The 19742-nt window shown below is 35.2% G+C and overlaps 1 protein-coding gene across 1 annotated transcript; it reads left to right on the forward strand.

Moving 5' to 3' along the window:
• The first annotated feature begins 629 nt into the window (after positions 1 to 629).
• LOC131902240 (vomeronasal type-2 receptor 116-like) lies at positions 630 to 16607 on the forward strand. Its single transcript, XM_059253274.1, has 6 exons — positions 630 to 829; positions 9026 to 9305; positions 9692 to 10498; positions 11687 to 11914; positions 12328 to 12451; positions 15688 to 16607. Exons 1-6 carry the CDS (start codon positions 633 to 635, stop codon positions 16605 to 16607), a joined length of 2556 nt encoding a protein of 851 aa, XP_059109257.1. The 5' UTR covers positions 630 to 632.
• Positions 16608 to 19742: the final 3135 nt, after the last annotated feature.

Consider the following 19742-nt stretch of genomic DNA (forward strand, 5'->3'; position numbering starts at 1 on the left):
GTTTCTAGTGTGGCTTTGAACTCACAGAGATCCAGACAGATCTCTGCCTCTGGAATGCTAGGGTTAAAGGTATGTGTGCCACCATTTTCTGGCTTCTATTTCTATCTAGTGGCTGTTCTGTCCTCTGATCCTAGATAAGTTTATTAAAGTGCACAATATATTGGGAAACACAATATCATTGCAGTCTAGGAAGAACTGTTTTTGACACAAAACTCAAATTGAATGTCTGACGTGATCCAAGTCAACTACTACAAATGATAATCAGAGAATTGGTTTGGTGAACTTGGCTTGTAGGCAATTTGCCCAAGAGGTCTTGTGTCTAATGACATGTACCTAATCATAAGGGATATGGAGGGGAAGAATAATCATAAATGAAATTGTTATCTCTTAATTGTCACCTGGACTTAGGAACTCATATGCCGAGCCCCGGGCCAGAGAGTGCTTAAGAACCCCCCAGAGGCAAACAGCAAACTGAAAAGAAAAGTATGGAGAGAATACGTGCATTCCTTAGCAGTAACTATAATAGTAATAAGTGACAAATGGATGTGTTCAAGGATAATTGATACATGGCTTTCTATCTGACTCTTCATGTTGCACTTTGCTTGGGCTCTCATCTCAGCTACATTACAAAGATGTTATCTTTGATCTTTGTCTTCCTGGTCCTGAAGCCTGCTTTACTTCTCTGCAGTTTGACTGACCCTGTGTGCTTTTTCAGAATGAAAGACAAGAAAAACCCAGAAGGAGATAAAGACATTGATTGTTTCTTTTCCATTCATACAGAGCATAGATACATGAAAAATGATTATTTCAGTGGGAATCTTGATAAGCAGTAAGTGCCTCTTTCACTTTTAAATTTTTGTTTGTCATATAGATGATACATTCTAGGGCTGCTGAGAGGTAGACCATTATTCTGTGTGTCTTCTATTTTTCTCCTCTCTTTAGGACATAAACCAAATACATTTCATATTTACTGAAGGTTATTGTCCTGTTTTTGATGGTTTAAGAGTTAGCTTGTTTGTATTTTTCAAGCCACAGATTCGAGGCTGGAAGCTGAATGAATGATCCATGCTGTCAACTTTGTTTCTAGAGACAATCCTTTAATATGACAGTTCCCAACTTATGATGCCCCTCACACACATAGTTCTAAACACAGCTTTTAGTTTATTTCATAGAGGCTAAAATAAGGTGGTCTTTCTTTTGTCTGCTAGTATTTTCTTAAAAAGCATAGAATGCCCAATTCCTTCACTGAGAACTTTGGTCGAACTGTGCTGACTTTTAGTTAGATATATTTAAAAGGTACTGAGATTTTGTTCAAATAATATCTGTCATAAATTCACAACTGCTGTGTTCTATGACTCCTGCACCTGAATTCATGTGTGGAAACACATTGTCTATGCATTATGAGAATTTCATGCCACCCTTTCTTCTGTATTCAGTTTCATATGCACAGCCATTTTTTTGGTGAATTAATGAGTTTTATTGGCATTACTTAAGGAATATGAATGAGGGGTTACTCTCAGGAGTTCTCAGAAATTACTCCCAGCATGAGTGGCAGATCACAAAAGCTGCAAACCCAGAGCATACAGCATTTCTTACAGGCAGCTCAACAGGTTGGAGAGTGTCCTTTTCAGGTAGCTCAGTTGGTCTAAGTCCCTTCCAGGAAGCTCAGCTGGTCTGTACTTCTTCAGGTGCTGGTCTAAGAGTCTTCTTCCCAGTTTGTCTCACCTGAAAGTGACCCTCGGTGGTCTTTATTGTTTACTCTTAGGGAAGGAGGAGCCTAGTGAATCTGGTCAGTTTCAGGGATTTCCGGGTGCTATTTTGAGCTGTTTCTTTTCCACCTTGAGGAGCTTCCCTGAAGGGTAGAAGGTTTCAATCCAGAGGAAAACTATTACAAAACAGAGATGCAGGAAAAGTCCTATTCATCTTTGTAGTGTTCTTGCCTATTAGGCTCTTCAGCAAATAATTCCAACAAGGTTAGAAGTTACTTCATGTTTGCCACAGCAAGAGATGTGACTTTGGAGAGATGGTTCTCTTCAGCAGTCTCTAAGATAACTGGTCACTAAGGGCCATATGCTGACAATATGACCAGAAGCCAAAGAATTATGTCTCTCTTGCAAGAGAATCTTGGCAGAATGTCCCACTTCTAGCCTCTTCACACTATTTAACAGGAATAGGGACGACATTCTATTCCTTATGTAGATAACTATACCAAACTCAATAAAAGTCCTGGAGTTGCTAATGTGAACCAAAGTGGATTCATTGAGGCTTCACTGTGGATATTGAAAACTTGATGTGAAATACATAGCTTTTCAACCCACCAAAATACAGAACAGAGTCCAGAAATACAATTAACCACATATCAACAAAAGGAACAACATACTTTAGTAGAGAATAGATACTTTAGTCAATTATGCTAGATTAGTTGAATTTCTATATTGTACTGGTTAATTTTTTAATCTCTTAAAATAATAATAAAAAAGCACAGCCACAATTTTGTTGAATAAACAATGCCAGGATTTTTCTCAAAGTTCTATATTAGAAACACATGTCACATCCACCTAGCATACTCCAGTAGACAAGTTGTTCTTTTGTTAGAATAGATGGTGCCCCTGCAATCAATTGCTTCCTATTTCCCTTTTAAAGTGTTAGAATAAAGGTGTTGCCTGCACTTCATGCTAACAGTTGAGAGAGTAGTACTAAGGTTACAAATTCATCCAAGTTTGCCCAGGCTGAAGGTCATTTATTGATTTCAAATACTCATGTCTCATTTTTGCTGAATATTCTTTCATCTATTACATTTAATCCACATTTAAATATCTTTCTTCTCCTTCCCTAACTATATAAAATGAAATTGTTTATTGTGAGGATGAGTGCACTACACAATCTTTGATTTATGTTTGGTCACAATTTTACTTTATCAATGAGGTTGCTGGTTGAGATTTCAGCTGAGGAAATGGCTACAATATCTTTTGGGGTTTGATAGGCAAACTGTCAAAATTTCTAAATGTTTAAGGAAGAGCACATCTCAAGATTTGGTATTCTATATGTGTGATAATAAACACAGTGAAGTTTTCAATTTCAGATGAAGGTTATAATCAGTTTTTAATACTATATCTTAGCATGAAATTCAAAACAGGAGAAAGTGTATGCCTGTATAATAGAGACATCTCAGAAGAAATGAAAAACTACAGTAGAACTTAAGCAATATCTTACGTGGTGATCACTGATCTGATTATCAAAAATATCCTTAGGTTGGAAGGAGAATGTAGAGTGAAGGGCAAGTGATTATATAATAGTTATGAAAGCAATATTAATGGTAATATGGAACATGGAGAAGATGACCTAGACTTCCAAATGATTAGATACAAATGAGGAAGAATGACGGGGGATTTGAATAGAATTTGAACAAAAAATTTTCAACAATATCTATATCATGTTTTCCATAAGCCCATGATTATCCCCACATTGCAGGCAAGTTGTGCCCTGGACATCAAGAAGAGGTTGTTTTTATTTCATCTCATTCACTTTCAAAATTCATCATCTAATGAATCAATATGCCTCAGTGATGATGGGATCTTGTATTTTAAGATGATGAGGTATTTCATGTCTAAACTTCTGACACTTGAAATTGCAGCATCTTTCTGCATCTATGCCTACATATTTACATGACACAAGATGAGAGAGGTCCAGAGAAATGTTTTAATTTCTCCAATTTATGAGTAAGAAAGAAAATGGCAAGGCAAATGTTTTCTTTCTAGACTCCTTTGTTTGCATTTTTACTAATACAAATAATTGATTAGCATACAAAATGACACATGGAGGCATAAATGCCTCACTTGTACAAGTATGATCCTGACCTTTTTATTAAATTCCTACATTTACATGTATGCTCACTGTAAAGTGGGATTGTTGTATTTAAATTTCTTAATTTCTATTACATAGAAAGCATGTTTCCATATTAGTGCACATTTCTCTTCCTTTATTATGACAACAGTGCAGTGTATGTTTTATGGCTACTCAATATTATTTTCTGAGCAATATTTGGATGATTCTACAATGATTAGAATCATAATATTACAGTTGACAAAGCAAATAAATTTATAGAAGAAAAATATTGGATGATTAATGCACCTACATGGTTGTTTTATATAATTAAATAATGATATAATATCAGATCATTGTGAATAAAATATAACTATATGAAATATGGCCATGATGAATGAGATTTAACAAAACTAAATACATATTCACCACCCCAAAAGAGACTCTTGTGTGAAAATGTTGGCATTCTGAAGAGACATTCTCTCTATGTACCCACTAGCTTTAAAAGCTTTAAGATGATCATTTAGTTATTTGTGAATAACAAGGTTAAGGCAACAGGAACATGAATTTTAGGGAAAATAAAATATATTTTGTCAGACTATTTCTACTAATGTCCTACGTCACCACCATGAACATAGTGAAGAAGTGATGCAATTGTCCTGTCATTTGTTTTCATAAGCTTTGTAGAACATCTGGAATTTACTCATGTTAAGTTGGAAGATTTAATATAAACTTACTCTATATGTATTCATTTTAACCTAAAAACAAAAAGTATGTTCCATTTATTCGGTAAATGCTCTTGATTTTCATAGCTATCATCAGATATAATTTGTCAGAAGTATTGTTTGTTTGTGCTGTGTCTGATCATTTTACAACCCTGCTGAGCTGAATGAGCACTTAGGTGTTTCATTTAACAAACAGGATTTCAAATAATCTAATTCCTCTGTTGACTTACATAATTAGAATTTCTCTGTGACTGAGAAAAGGATTCTCTTCATGGCATCTATTATTCTCTGTAAGTTGGAATTTGATTCATAGAAAAAAAGAAAAGTAAGCTTATTATATGTATTTACTCTCTACATTCCCAACATTGTTGTAGATTAAATATGAGGGATACACAAATGCTTGTACTGAATATTATTGATCTTCACATCAGCACTGTATGTATATAATGCAATAAAAAGGAAATTAAGTTATTGATTTGTATAATCTCCTCTGGAATTTAGTTCCCAATTCTGCCTATAATTTTCTTCTGTTTGTACAAACAATGAGGTAAATATTTTTAGTAATACATATCTCCCATATGTAGTGATGAGATGGAACGAAAGCAATCAATCAATCTCCATTCAGACTGAGTCAAATCTCCAAACTGTGAGCCTACCTGAACAATGTAGGAAGGATTCACTTATTTTCTGACATAACTACACCAACTGTGTTATTTATTTAAAATTTTGTAATTCATTTGAGGATTTTATGGAATGCATTATGATCATATTCATGCCCTTCCAAGAACTTCTCTAGATCCATGCCTCTTTCCCAACCATCCTGTTTGTTTCCTTTTTTTGTACTGTATCAAGTCTAATTTGTATTGCTCATATGCTCTTGGATATATGTCCTTCTACTGGCCAATGGTTAACCACCAAGGTGCTATAATCATAAAAAAGCAGTAAACCTGGCTCTCCACCTTTCAGTATCTATATATTGCTAACATTGGTCTAGTTTCTAGTCATCTTCTCTGTGGAGAAAACTTTGGAGTAAATTTCTTTCTCCTTTCTAAATATAGTGATTTTATATAGAATGATAAGAGTCTTATGACTAAATAAAGCCTTCTAGTTTGAGAGTTGTTATGAGTTAGATGTTAGATGTTAGATGGAAGTGGAAGTTATTGTACTGAATTTCAGAGATAAACCTCATCTGATAAACTCCTGGTTTTCCACAGATTAAAAACAATAACCATGACTGATAAGTAGAGGCTTCCCAAGGACATGAGAAAATGTAGTATCATTGACGATGGCACAAAGTAACAGTGGGTAATTTTTTGAAATATAAAGCAGTAAAACATTGAAGATTTTATATAGAAAACTTTCAATATAAATTGATTGACTGATATAATTTTCATGCAAATAAAAAGTATGATTCCAAAAAGGAAAAAACACAAATCTAAAACAGCTAATTTGTTTGATGGTTTGTTTTTGTTTCTGTTAAGACATATTTTATGGTCCACTCCTTTAAAAGAATGAATGTAACAAAGACAAATGTGTGCATCCATCACCACAGTCAAGGTCAAAATATTTAGAACATTTCACTAGGAATCATGATAATGTATCCTTCACCTCTCATCTTTTTACCCCTTCATTCCTGCCTATTTCTAAATCTATGCTCTATCCCATAGAGTTCCATTTTTGCTTTTCCTATGAATGACATAATCTGCTCTTTGCACATTTATGCTTTTTTTTTTTACCTAATATAATGTTTTTCCACGTCCATCTACATAACAGCACAGAACAAACATATATCCCCTGCATGTTTTACTAAAAATACATTTTTCATATGTTGTATACTAATTATGGTTTTTCACTCCCCCAACTCCTGAAAAATCATCCGTACCTCCCCTCCTATCTGAACATGAAACCTTGCTTTCTCTTTTTAGAAATAAAAGAGTCATCTAAATAACAGTTAAAAATAAAATAAAACAAACACAAACAAATAAAAGTAGGACAACATTATTTGATAAACAGAAGAAATAAAAAGAATGAGATACACATATAGACAAGGAAACACACACATTCTTACACACAGGAATCTCATAAAAACCCAAAACTGGAAGCAATAACATAAATGTAATGGATGTAAAGCTCAAAATAATTTTTAAAGTCCTGAAAGAGTATTATGATACAACAAACCTCCAAAGAGGCCATTGAATTTATTTTTTACTGTCCATCTACTGCTGGGACTTGGACCTCCCTAAAGGTGGTTTGTGGCCCCAGTGACACTCTATGTGAGAGAACTAAATTTTTACTTGTAAGTAGATATTGTTAGGAGATAACTCCTGAATTTAGGGTAGGAGCATTTGTCCACTTCTCCTCTAAGGAAATGGACTCCATCTGGCCCAGAGCATGTAGGTCCTGTGCATGTTGTCAAAGTCTCTGTGAGTTTGTATGTGCCCCTGTCCTGTGCATAGAAGGCCTTGTTTCCTTTGTGTCCTCCATCTACTCTGATTCTTACAATCTTTCCACCTCCATTGTCATGGGGTTCCTTAAACCTTGTGAGGGGTGGGGTGGATTTGATGGAGACACCACATTTACACATGGTGCAAGGACTCTCAGTCTCTACACATTGACCAGCTGTCTGTTTTGGTATTTATCTGCATATACTGGAGGAAGGTATAATTTTGATGATGTGTAAGAAAGGAAAACTTGGATGACTATAGCAGAATGATGTTAGGAGTCATTTTTTGGCTTTGTTCCTGTGTCAGAGTAGTAGTCTTTGGTTCTCCCCCAGGTCCCTGAACTATCTATTGTCAGGTTCTTGGCAAGCAATGTAGTGTCAGACATGTATTTGGTCTCTTGAAATGGAACTAAACCAAATCATTTATTTGGTTACTCCCACCAGCTTCGTGCCACTGTTTCACTAGCACATCTTGCAGACAATCCCCATTGTAGATGTTTAGGTTTGTGTTTACCTTGCTTGTTTTTCAGAGAACTTTGAGTACTATGAGCAGTAGTTAGCAGGCATAAACACTCTAGGTAGGAACCACCTTGATTTCTTCATCTTCACTCTGCTGTTCAGGTGTCATCTTTAGACATAGGGCCTTATCCTCAGTTTATAGAGAGGAGCCTATAACCTTGGTAACAGCCTGTTCTTTGGGAGGGTCCCTACGGTGCCACTTTGTCTAGCTATTTAATAAAATATCACCCATTCCTAGTACTGGAAGCTTCCTTTGGTGACAAGACCTATCTGTATGGTTGCAGTGTGGTCTTAACTGTTATTTGTCAATTTAATTTAGATTGCCTTAATAAATGTATATATTTTAGGAAGTTTATATTATTTTAGATTTCCATACAATATACATGGGTCTCTTTACTAGGATGTAGAGTACCATTTATGTTTCCCATAATTTTCTTATGCTCATGTTTGAATCAGATTTTTTTTGGCTTTAGAAAATTATGGGAAACATAAATGGTACAATCAACTCCATTCGAGTTTCACAGCCACAAGTTATGTCTAGTTACTTGAATATGTATTTAGTCACAAAGCAATACAAAACATATGGATGAGTCAATACCTAAAACACTCATAAACAACAACCTGAAATGAGCAGTTATTGTTAAATAAGATCAATCTGTATAAAAACTGTATCAAAACAGTTACATTCAATTAAAATACCTTAAATGAAAGAGAGTAAATATATTAATCAGGATCAATTAGGACAAATATAATGCAACTTGAACCCAGGGCCAGGTCTGTAATACCAGGCTGAGCACATAAGTTGAAAGTCATCTATACATTTAAGGGTCCAATTAAATAGAAGGGAGCTCATTCCTAACTAAAATCGGGTATAGTTATATCCAATCTTATAACACTCAATATTGCACATCGTCAAACACAAAATGAAGATAGGAAAGTATGTGAAAGGGGAAGAAGAGTATAAGAATTATTATGCTATTTGCATTACCTATGAATCCCTCTTTTTTCAGAGCTCTTGACACAGACATATTTGGCTACTTTGTCTTCATACCTTTAAAAATACCATAACATTGTCCAGGGCTACCTCTGTATAGAAGTAGAAAATTCTAATTGCAGATAATATCTATTTATTTTCCACTTGTTAAATGTTAGAAATATACAGTGAAGGCATGAGCAGATTTAATGTTAACAGTACAATCTTTTCTAGTAATTGAATGGCATGCACACATTTCAAAATGTTTACAGAAAACAGGATGGAAATATAACAGACTTAAAAAAACCAGATTCAATCGCATTGATATGATATCCCCACTTCCCCCTCCAAAAAAACCTTTAATATTCCTAATACTCTCCCACTACTCTCATATCATCATTCAACAAATTAATAGGATTTTTGTCACCATAGCAATGGTTCAAAAATGTAAACAAGAATTCAGTGCTATTCTCACATTGAGTGTGGTTTAAAATTTTCATGATTGGAACCTTTTCTCTCATGAATAGTGTGCTCTGTTTTCAGGTTGACACCGAAGAATGTCCACTTGATTTTCTCTCTTTATTTTGCCATGGAAGAAATCAATAGGAATCCTCATATTTTACCAAACATTTCTCTGCTCGTTAACATCAAATGTAACCTGATAGCTGATCAGAAGAGATTTGGTTTATCTGCAAAAAGAAGTGAAAACTTTCCTAACTACTACTGCAGAAATCAGAGAAAATATTTAATTGTACTTACCGGACCCATGTGGGTACTTCCTGCAACCCTTGGGCCATTTCTGTACATGTCCAGAACTCCACAGGTAAGTTGGGGTATGTTACTTTTAATGAAACACTGTGTTTTTCAAGTTGACTTTCTGAGTATCAAAAAGTTTAAAACTCAGAGAGACAGGATTTATATATTTTTTGTTCCATCAAGTATAAATGCTCAGATACTTTCTGCAGAAAACATAACAACTTTGTCACAAATACACATGAAGGTCAGCAGAAATGGAAAAAAAATGTTACCAGAAAACTTAGTTTATCTGTAGATTTTGATAACCAAGGGAAACTATATATGATTTTAAAAATGAGGTGAAGAATTCACAATTTCTGAAACCCCCAGTATTTGCTTACTACATTTAGGTCTTAGACCAAGTATTATTCATTCCATCTTTTTCTTATTATGCTTATGTTCTATGTCCTTCAGCTCTACTATGGTCATTTTCAACCTCTCCTGAATGTCCATGAGCAATTTCCTTATCTCTACCAGATGTCTCCCAAGGACACATCTCTGCCACTAGCCATGGTGTCCCTACTGGTTTATTTCAGATGGAACTGGGTGGGAGTGATCATTTCAAATGAAGACCGTGGAATTCAATTTCTTTCTGAATTGAGAGAGGAGATGCAAAGGAACATTGTCTGTTTAGCATTTGTGACTATTATCACAAATGATAATTTTTCATACTTTAAAATGTTTAAACAATATTATAACCAGATTATGATGTCATCAGCAAAAGTTGTGATTGTTTATGGAGATAAAGACTCTAATTTACAATGGAACTTTATACTACAGAAATCTGTAGAAATTAGGAGAATCTGGGTCAGCATGTCACAATTTGATAGGATCACAATTATAGGAGATTTCTTGCTTAACTCCTTCCATGGTACTCTCATTTTTTCACATCAGATTTCTGAGATGTCTAGTTTTAAACAATTTATGCAGACAGTGCACCCTTCAAATTACAGTAATGAAATTTCATTGGTTAGACTATGGTGGATTTATTTTAAGTGTTCTTTGTCATCATCTAACTGTAAGAAACTGAAGAATTGTTCTACCACAACTTTATTGAAGTGGATATTTAGCCACAAGTTTGGAATGTCCATGAGTGATTCAAGTTATAACTTATATAATGCTGTGTATGCTGTGGCCCACTCACTCCATGAGATGCTTCTGCAACAAGTAGATATATGGTCAGATAATCCTGGGAAAGGGCTGGAATTTGACTCCTGGCAGGTAATTAGTCATTCATTGAATGGCCTATATGTCATAGAGATGACATTCTTAAAGGTAACCAAGGATTTTAAATGCATGCAAACTACAATCCTTTCTCCAGATGCATTATTTCTGGACTCTTTCACACATGTGATGAAGATCATGTTAGTGTCATAAATTATGATACAGCTGATAGTGGCACACAAGTTTGTATTTTACATTCTAAGTGAAGAAATTTTGTTGAGAAAATTTCAAGCACATACATGAGGATTATGTCTTTAACATTTGGAAGAAAAACATTTTTCATGAAATTCTTAAATTATAACAAGAAAATGAATTTTTTATATGATCAAAATTTTGATCATCATCATAATAAATACATTCCAGATAATACTTGTGATATTTTACTTGTGTACCTCAATAAAACTTATCTGGGTATCACAGAACAGAGCCAGCCACCAAATTAGACATAGAGGTCAGGCATGGTGGCACACACCTTTAATCCTATCACTCAGGAGCCAAGAAATCCATCTGTATCTCTGTGAGTTCAAGACCACAGTGGGAATATAGCCAGTCATGGTGGCACACACCTTTAATCCCAGTTCTTGAGATCTCATGTCTTTGCTTGGGGAGGACACATGTCTTTAATTCCAGGAAGTAATATGGCAGGACACAGAAAGGTATATAAGGTATGAGGAAACAGGAACTCATACTCTTGAGGCTGAGGATTTCAGTCAGAGGATTCATGGAGTTGGTAAGTTAGTAGCTGGTGGCTGTGGTTTATTTTTTTTCTCTGATCTTTCAGCATCCACCCCAATGTCTGGCTCCAGGTTTTTATTAATAAGACCATCTAGCAATTCCTGTTATAAATACTGGTAGTACTGCCACTTTTTGAACTGTTAAGGAACCCAATTTCCCAGGTTATGTTCAAATAACAATGTTGGCAGGATGAAATAGAGAATGTGTCTCTACTATATAAGCATAGAATTTAGGTGGGATGGTTTAGAGTACCAACTCCAGTGAAAATATTTTAACTTTAAAATGTCGTGAAACTTTAGGTCTACATGTAATTTCTTTTATTTACTACTGAGTACTTCTAATGAAGTTAATTTTAGGAGAGGCAAATGAAAATTACCAGCATTGTATAATTTATATTTTCTGTCCTACTGTGAAGGCATAGTTGAAACTAAAATGACAAATGTGTTTTAGATGTTCTCTCTTCTGAAGAACATACAATTTGTAAATCCGGCTGGAGACCTAGTGAACATGAACCAGAAGACAAAACAGGATACAGAGTATGACATTTTCTATATCACAGATTTTAACCAACACTTTGGACTTAAAGTGAAAATAGGAAAGTTTTCTGGACATTCTCCAAATGATCAAAAATTGTGCATATCTGATGAAATGATAGAGTGGGCCACTGATTTTAGACAGGTACTTTGGTCTTAAATCAAATGATTTACATGTAGCACAAATACTCTAAAATAACATGCTTCATCATTGGGATAAAAGGTTTTGACATTTACTCATTTATTGACTCATTTCCACTCTTCTATACTCTCTCTCTCTCTCTCTCTCTTTGTCTCTCTGTCTGTCTCTCCTCTGTGTCTGTCTGTATTTCATTATATATATATATATTATATGTATATATATATATATGTATATTATATATACATATAGTCACCATACATTCATAATATTTATCTTTAAGGCAATGAAATTTTAATTTATAATATGCTACATGGGTTTAATGGGAGGATTTTCACTGAGCCTGTGTTGTGAATCACTGCAGCTTTTGCAACTTACATTAAACTATTTGTGTCTAAAATGTATCTGACTTTCCTCAGACTCCACCCTCCATATGCAGTAGACCCTGCAGTCCTGGACACAGAAAATCCCCTCAGGAGGGAAAAGCCATCTGCTGCTTTGATTGTAACCCTTGTCCAGAAAATGAAATTTCCAATATGACAAGTAAGAATATGATTTACCAAAATAATCAACAGATTGTTTATTTTCTCCCATATTTATGTAGTTTTCAAAGAGTCCTTTGAGAAAAAGGAAAAGATGAATCTCACTATGAAGTTGAAAGCATCAGTAAAACTGCTATTTGAAATAATATACCCTCTATCTTTTAAACTACAGTTTTGTGTCACTGTTCTAGGATCCATGAACATAGTATTTTCTCCAGGACATTACTTTAGAGCACTAATGATTACTCTTGAAACTCATCTTCATTCTATTATTCAGCATTTTGTAATAAGTTTTATCTACTTTTCAGTTAATTTAAGAGTTACATACTGCATATACTTATGTTTCCAGTGCTCCCCACAGGGTTTCTAATAAGGAGTGAATGCTCAGTGATGTTGTATCATGTTAAAGAAACACTCTTTTTTGTACTATTTACTATTATAGATCAATGCAATCATTGGTAGTTTGTATTTGCAGTCCTACTCTGTTTCACAGGTGAGTTTGGATGCTATCATATTGAACTCTGAAATAAAGATTTTATTATAATGTTCAGAACAAGTAAAGCAAAGAGACTTTTTAAGTAAATACATGGTGAAATCCAACTTGAGGTACAGAAATTTGAAAACTTTGTTTTTGGTAGTCTATCAGATAGCAGAAGGTTGGAATTAATAACTGTAGTAGCTATAAGAAATAGCTAAACAATTAACTGTCAATTTCATTTAGAACCACATCAGCACGTAAATGATTCCCTATATGAACTGAACATGAGTATTTTGAAGAAGTAGTACAGATTTTTTTAAATTACACTAAAATAATAAACATATTTGACTACAAAACCCCATGAATAATGCAAGAAAGTAAGCTACTTGACTAAAAAAATGAATAGAAAGAAAATAAAAATTGTATGATTAAATGTCACTCTGACATACATATCAAATTCAAATAAGTGTTCAAATGTATTGACTTTTTTGTTGGATGAACACAAAGATACTGTGCTCAATTTTATTAAATTCCCTTTCTCCTACTTAGAAAAGCAAGGGACAAGTTGAGGAAGGGGAAAGTATGGTAAGGGTGTACTGTATGAGAGAAGAACATATTTTCCATATAAATAAATAAATATAACATTTTTATAATTAAGTGAAAAGAGTATTAAAAAATTAATGTATTAGAATGCTTTCTGTTAACAGTTTAAATGACATTGCTTAGCAATATCATAGAGAATCTAAAAACTGAAGCCGAATGTAAACTTTTTGATGGATAGACTTAGTACTGGAATGGAATCATCATTTTTCAATTTTTTCTGTTGGATCAGTGCAATTGAAAGAAAAATGAATATAATTTGGCATAAATTACAAAGATACAAATGTGAGCAAGGTCTCAGCATCATCCAGTACTAGCTTTCAAAATTATGTCCTTGAGATATGGAATATTATCTTGATTTTGATGTTTTCTTATTAAGTACTGTAACCTTGGGAGCATTGAAAGGTCAAATCCTATAGAAATTTGTAAAATTTGCAGATAATATGCCTAACCAATGTTCAAATATTGAAACATAAAACTAAATATGATATTCTTGACATGTAGAGAATTTAGGTGGCAATTTGTTCATGTTATTTCTGCATTCCTTGACACTGCTGGCTTTTGTTTCTGCTTTTCTTTTTAAAATTTTTGATATTATAATACAGTTATATCATTCCGCATTCCCTGTCCTTCCTCAAAACACTCCTATAAGGCCCTTCTGACTCTCATTCAAATCCATGGCCTCTTTTCTCATTAATTGTTGTTGTTTGCATATGTTTTATTATATTGTATGTAAATGTATGCATATATTTAAATGTATATATTTATATACATTTCAGTCTGTACATTATTACTTGTATGTTTTCAGGGCTGACCATTTTGTTTTCCAGAAACAATCAGTTGGCATGGTTTACTCTGGGAAACAATTCTTCCGCTCTCAATATCCCTTTGATGCCTGTAGTACTCTCTGTATGCTTAGGGCCTGATGGTCTTTCCCCCATCCACTTTGCCATGCCTATTATTTTTATACTTGTTCAGCTTAATGTCAGAAATCATGTTGGTGAGACTTTGTGACTGTAGCTTATGACATTTCTTGGAGACACTGACATCAAGCTCCCTGATACCCTAGCTCTTACAATCTTTCCATCACCCTCTTCTACATTTTTTTTCTGAACTTTAAGTGACAGGGTATTATAATAGATATATCCTTTGCACTTGGTTCCACACATCTACATTTTAACTGGTTGTGATTTTTCTCTAGTGGTCTCTGCCTCAAAGATGTTTTCTTGATGAGGGGTGAAGACTTTACTAGTAAGTGTGCAAGCACAAATATTTTGAACATCGTTATTATATTGTTATCATAATGTAGTGCATGTGGGTTCTTTCTGAAATATGGAATATAGCTGGAGAGTTTTCTCTACAGGTCCCGCCAAGCCCTGGCAATCCCTTAGCCCACTTATAAAATAAACATACAGATGCTTATATTAGTTAAACTGCTTGGCCATTAGCTCAGGTCTATCATTGTCTAGCTCTTATTCTTATATTCAGCCCATTTCTGTTAATCTATACTTTGCCATGTGGCTCAAGGCTTACTGGTACCTTATATCTTCCTTGTCCTGGTGGCAGCTACAGGCAGTCTCCTCCTTCCCTTCCTGTTCCCTTAATTCTCTTCTCTGTTAGTCCCGCCTATACTTCCTGTCTGGCTACTGGCCAATCAGTGTTTTATTTATTAACATATTTGCCATACAGAACATCCCACAGCAATGGAGTAGGTGGAATTTGATGTCTAAGGAGCGCTATTAGGTCATTTATATGTAGGAGCTAATTTGTTGCTGATAGATAAATTATAAGATGCAATAAACTAGCTCATTATCAGTTCTTTTGCTTAATTACAAAATCTATGAATAACAAATGTGTTTTTCCATGAATGATTCAATCCAAGGTAGGTTACTGTGCCTACCTAAACATTATTTAAAAATATGTTACTGTTTTTAAATGTACATGCATAAGATTATTTTAGCAAAACTATTGCATTCAGATGAAAGGCAACAAAAAATAAAATTAAATTCTATGCATCAAACACATTTAATTTCTATATACCACAAGAGGTGAATAAAATTTAGCTATGACTTCCTAATGAGTTAATGTGTCATGTATCATCATGTATCATGAATACTATGGAAAAATTAAAACTGAAAGTAATTCCCTTCCTATACTAGACATGGATCATTGTGTGAAGTGTCCGGATGATCAGTACAGCAATGCAAAACAAACTCACTGCCTCAAAAAAGTTATGACCTTTCTGGCCTATGAAGATCCCTTGGGAATGTGTCTAGCTGGCTTGGCTCTGTGTTTCTCTTCTCTTACAGCTGCTATTCTAGCTATTCTTTTCAAGTATCAAGATACTCCCATAGTCAAGGCCAATAACCGAGTTCTCAGCTATGTCCTCCTGATCTCCCTTATATTTTGTTTTCTCTGTCCCTTGCTCTATATTGGCCATCCACATATGGCCACATGTATCTTGCAGCAGATAACATTTGCAATTGTCTTCACTGTGGCAATATCTTCTGTCTTGGCTAAGACAATTACTGTGGTACTAGCATTCAAAGTCACTGTTCCAGATAGAAGAATGAGATGGCTCCTGGCATCAGGTGCACCTAACTTCATCATTCCCATGTGTACTGTGCTCCAACTGATTATCTGTGGAATCTGTATGGGAACTTCTCCTCCATTTGTTGATGAGGATGTACATGCTGAACATGGCCATATTTTGATTGTCTGCAACAAAGGTTCAGTTATTGCCTTCCACTGCATATTGGGATATTTGGGCTCCCTTGCCCTGGCAAGTTTTACTCTAGCTTTCCTGGCCAGAAATCTGCCTGACACATTCAATGAAGCCAAGTTCCTGACATTCAGCATGCTGGTGTTCTGCAGTGTCTGGATTACCTTCCTTCCTGTCTACCAAAGCACCAAGGGCAAGGCTACCATAGCTGTGGAGATTTTCTGTATCTTGGCCTCCAGTGCAGGGCTGCTCTTTTGCATCTTTGCCCCAAAGTGCTACATTATTTTGTTCAAACCACAGATAAATTCTTTTCATAAGTTTAGGAACATACATTTGAAAGATGAGAATATCCATTAAACATAGCTAACTTATTTCCTATAGCAAACATGCCTACAATATCATAAGGCTCCTTTAGTACTAACAATATATTATGCTAAAATAAGAAATTTGCTCTTATGAAAAAATGTAGAAAATAAGCTGCATAATAAAGTTTGAACATAAAATCTGGACCTCAGTTCTATTGAATGAAATGTTGTGATAAACCATTTCTCCACATGTAATTCTGCTTTTTGTTATTTTTTACTGAATTTTGTGGCATCTGGGAAGTGGAATGGAGATTTTTACATTATTTCATTTGACTGCAGCCTTCCACTACAAATTCTATGTTATTATTACATTCCAAAAATATTGATATGTAGAGAGTATATACAAACAGGATTTAATAAGGAAACCCCTCATATTGAGCAATGACTGTAAAGAAAGCTACAAAAAAATGTAATTAAATTATTTTCTATGTGATGGTATAGACTAGAACATGGGATAATACAAATAATGATGCTAGGAGATATATGATGCTAAATGCTTTCTGATTTGATTTGAAGCCTGATCAATAGGAAGATATTCCATGCCTTAGTGTGTTGAATATCTCATGGCTGAGGATGGAAAAGGGCCCATAGTTTAACATTCCATTATTAGTTTGCTTAGTGATCGTAGTATCAAATGCCTTTCTAAATATTTATATTTATATCTAAAGACACAGGCTCCTCTCAACTTTAGTCATAGAAGATTGTTTATGTAGTAGAAAAAATTCAAGGGAGAAATGCACAATAGTTTAAAGTCCTGAAAAGAACAGACTAAGTGCTCTGACTTAAATAGGACATCTGACCAAATCCTCTCATCATCATGGCTTAGGGAACATCTTGGAACAGGTGGCAGAAGGATGTAAGAGCCAACAGGTAAGGAGTTCTGGGAATGCCATCTTTATAGCAAGATGTTTCTTTTATATTTCTGGTACTTGACAAAATCGCCACAAGAACAAACAAGTGAAAATCCTGGCAAGGACTCAATAGATCTTCTTTAGGAACCCACTCCAGCACACAGGTGAGCTATAGGCAGTAGAGAGTGTCTATAGTAGGAAAACTTTTTTTTTTGAGACTGAACTTTCTGTTAGGATTCTAGTAAATGGCCCTAAACTCATGCCCATGTTACCATCACAAACTAAGCATACTGGGTTATAAAAATTAAGAGCCAAAAAGGTGGGAGAAGAGTGTGTTGAGATGAGTGGAAAGTTGTATGGGGAAAAAAGGAGTAGATATGATTCTGTTACATTGATTAATGTGTGACATCCCCCAAAGAAACAAATTTAAATTGCTGTCTATGAGAAGGTTCATCATTCATATATGAATTGAAGCTGACTGTTCCTAATTTTAAATTTAAGGGCCCATGGGACTGAAATTAAACCATGTGCTAAAATGCTCTTGAGCTTTATAGGAATATTTGTGGTCAGATATCCTAGGGCATAGATGATCTTGTAAGTGAACTAAACAGAGACTAGTACTTGAATATTAACAAATCCTGGACATAGACATAGAGAAAAGGTAAAAGAATGATGATTAAAACTTTAAAATTGGTGGTGTATTTTGCCATCTTTCTTAAAGAGCCTATTTCTGTGGGATGGTCTGTATGTCAAGTGTGTTGCTGATTGGCCAATAAATAAATCACTGATTGGCCAGTGGCCAGGCAGGAAGTATAGGCAGGACAAGGAGGAGAATAAAGCTGGGAAGTGGAAGGCTGAGAGAGAGACACTGCCAGCCGCCATGATGACAAACAGCATGTGAAGATGCTGGTAAGCCAGGAGCCACGTGGCAAGGTATAGATTAATGGAAATGGATTAATTTAAGCTGTAAGAACAGTTAGCAAGAAGCCTGCCACGACCATACAGTTTGTAACCAATATAAGTCTCTGTGTTTACCTGGTTGGGTCTGAGTGGCTGTGGGACTGGCAGGTGAGAGAGATTTGTCCTGACTGTGTGCCAGGCAGGAAAACTCAAGCTACAAATGGTGTCCAACGTGTTGGCAAGAGTTTCCACCTAAAACCTGAGAAAAGATTCTAAAACGGAGCTAAAAACAGTTCCTAATTGTCTCTCTCAAATGAGCGGCAGCTGCTGGTTTGAGCTACTTGTGGGTTCCTAGCTTGAGCGCTCGACCTGCCCTATGGCAGGAATGAGGCCTCTGCAAGTGGCACATTGAGCTGCATGGTGGATTTGGCCTTTGCTAGTACAAAACAAAAAAGGAGGTTTCTGGGCTACATGCTGCTTGGGTAGAAGCAAGGACCTACAATGGCTCCCAGAGCAGGCGGTAGACGTACTGCCGCCATGTTGGGAAGCTGAGATGGGTGGAGCCAGCAGCCATAGCTGCTGCAGTTTAAAGCAATAGATTCACAATAAGACAGGTTCAGATGTAATAGTTTACAATGTGTGTATAATATACATAGGCTTGAAAGATACAAAAAAGGTGATATATACAGTTATAGAAAAAAATACATAGTTTTAAAAAATAAAGTCTTTAAAGAGACAGTAAAATTAATATAAAAAAGCCACGTGAAGATGAATATTACACAGAGAATCTGGATTGTGTTGTCTTTGGGATTTTTAACTACAGAAAAACATTTGATTGTAAAAGCTGTTGAGTTATGCCAAAATGTATATTTTAAAGGTACCTTGACTTCAAAATTTGGATATAAGAATATGTTGCTTTGGAAAAGAGTCTCTGCTTTTGTTTCCACAGAAAGCCAGATGCTATGTATCTGTTCCAGATTAAGATACATCAGGTTTGACCAGCCAAGAACCCCTGAAAGGTCTCCGATGGATGACACCATGGCCCAGATAATCCAATATCCAGAATGTTTTGAAGGCAACTGGCTCAGACAATACAGCCTCATGGACTATTCCATAATTCTAAAATTTTCTTTGTGTACCCAGAAGATACAGCGCCCCCCTCTAGCAGGAAGTAGTAAGATAAGCTATGCCCAAATTCTCAAATTATATGTAATTTTAATTTGTTAAGGTTAAAACCTTCCTTTTTGAAAAAAAAAGAGAAAAGGGGAAGTGCTGTGGGATGGTCTGTATGTCAAGTGTGTTGCTGGTTGGTCAATAAATAAATCACTGATTGGCCAGTGGCCAGGCAGGAAGTATAGGCGGGACAAGGAGGAGAA

Source organism: Peromyscus eremicus, chromosome 1 (assembly GCF_949786415.1).
Source record: "Peromyscus eremicus chromosome 1, PerEre_H2_v1, whole genome shotgun sequence".
NCBI lineage: Eukaryota > Metazoa > Chordata > Mammalia > Rodentia > Cricetidae > Peromyscus > Peromyscus eremicus.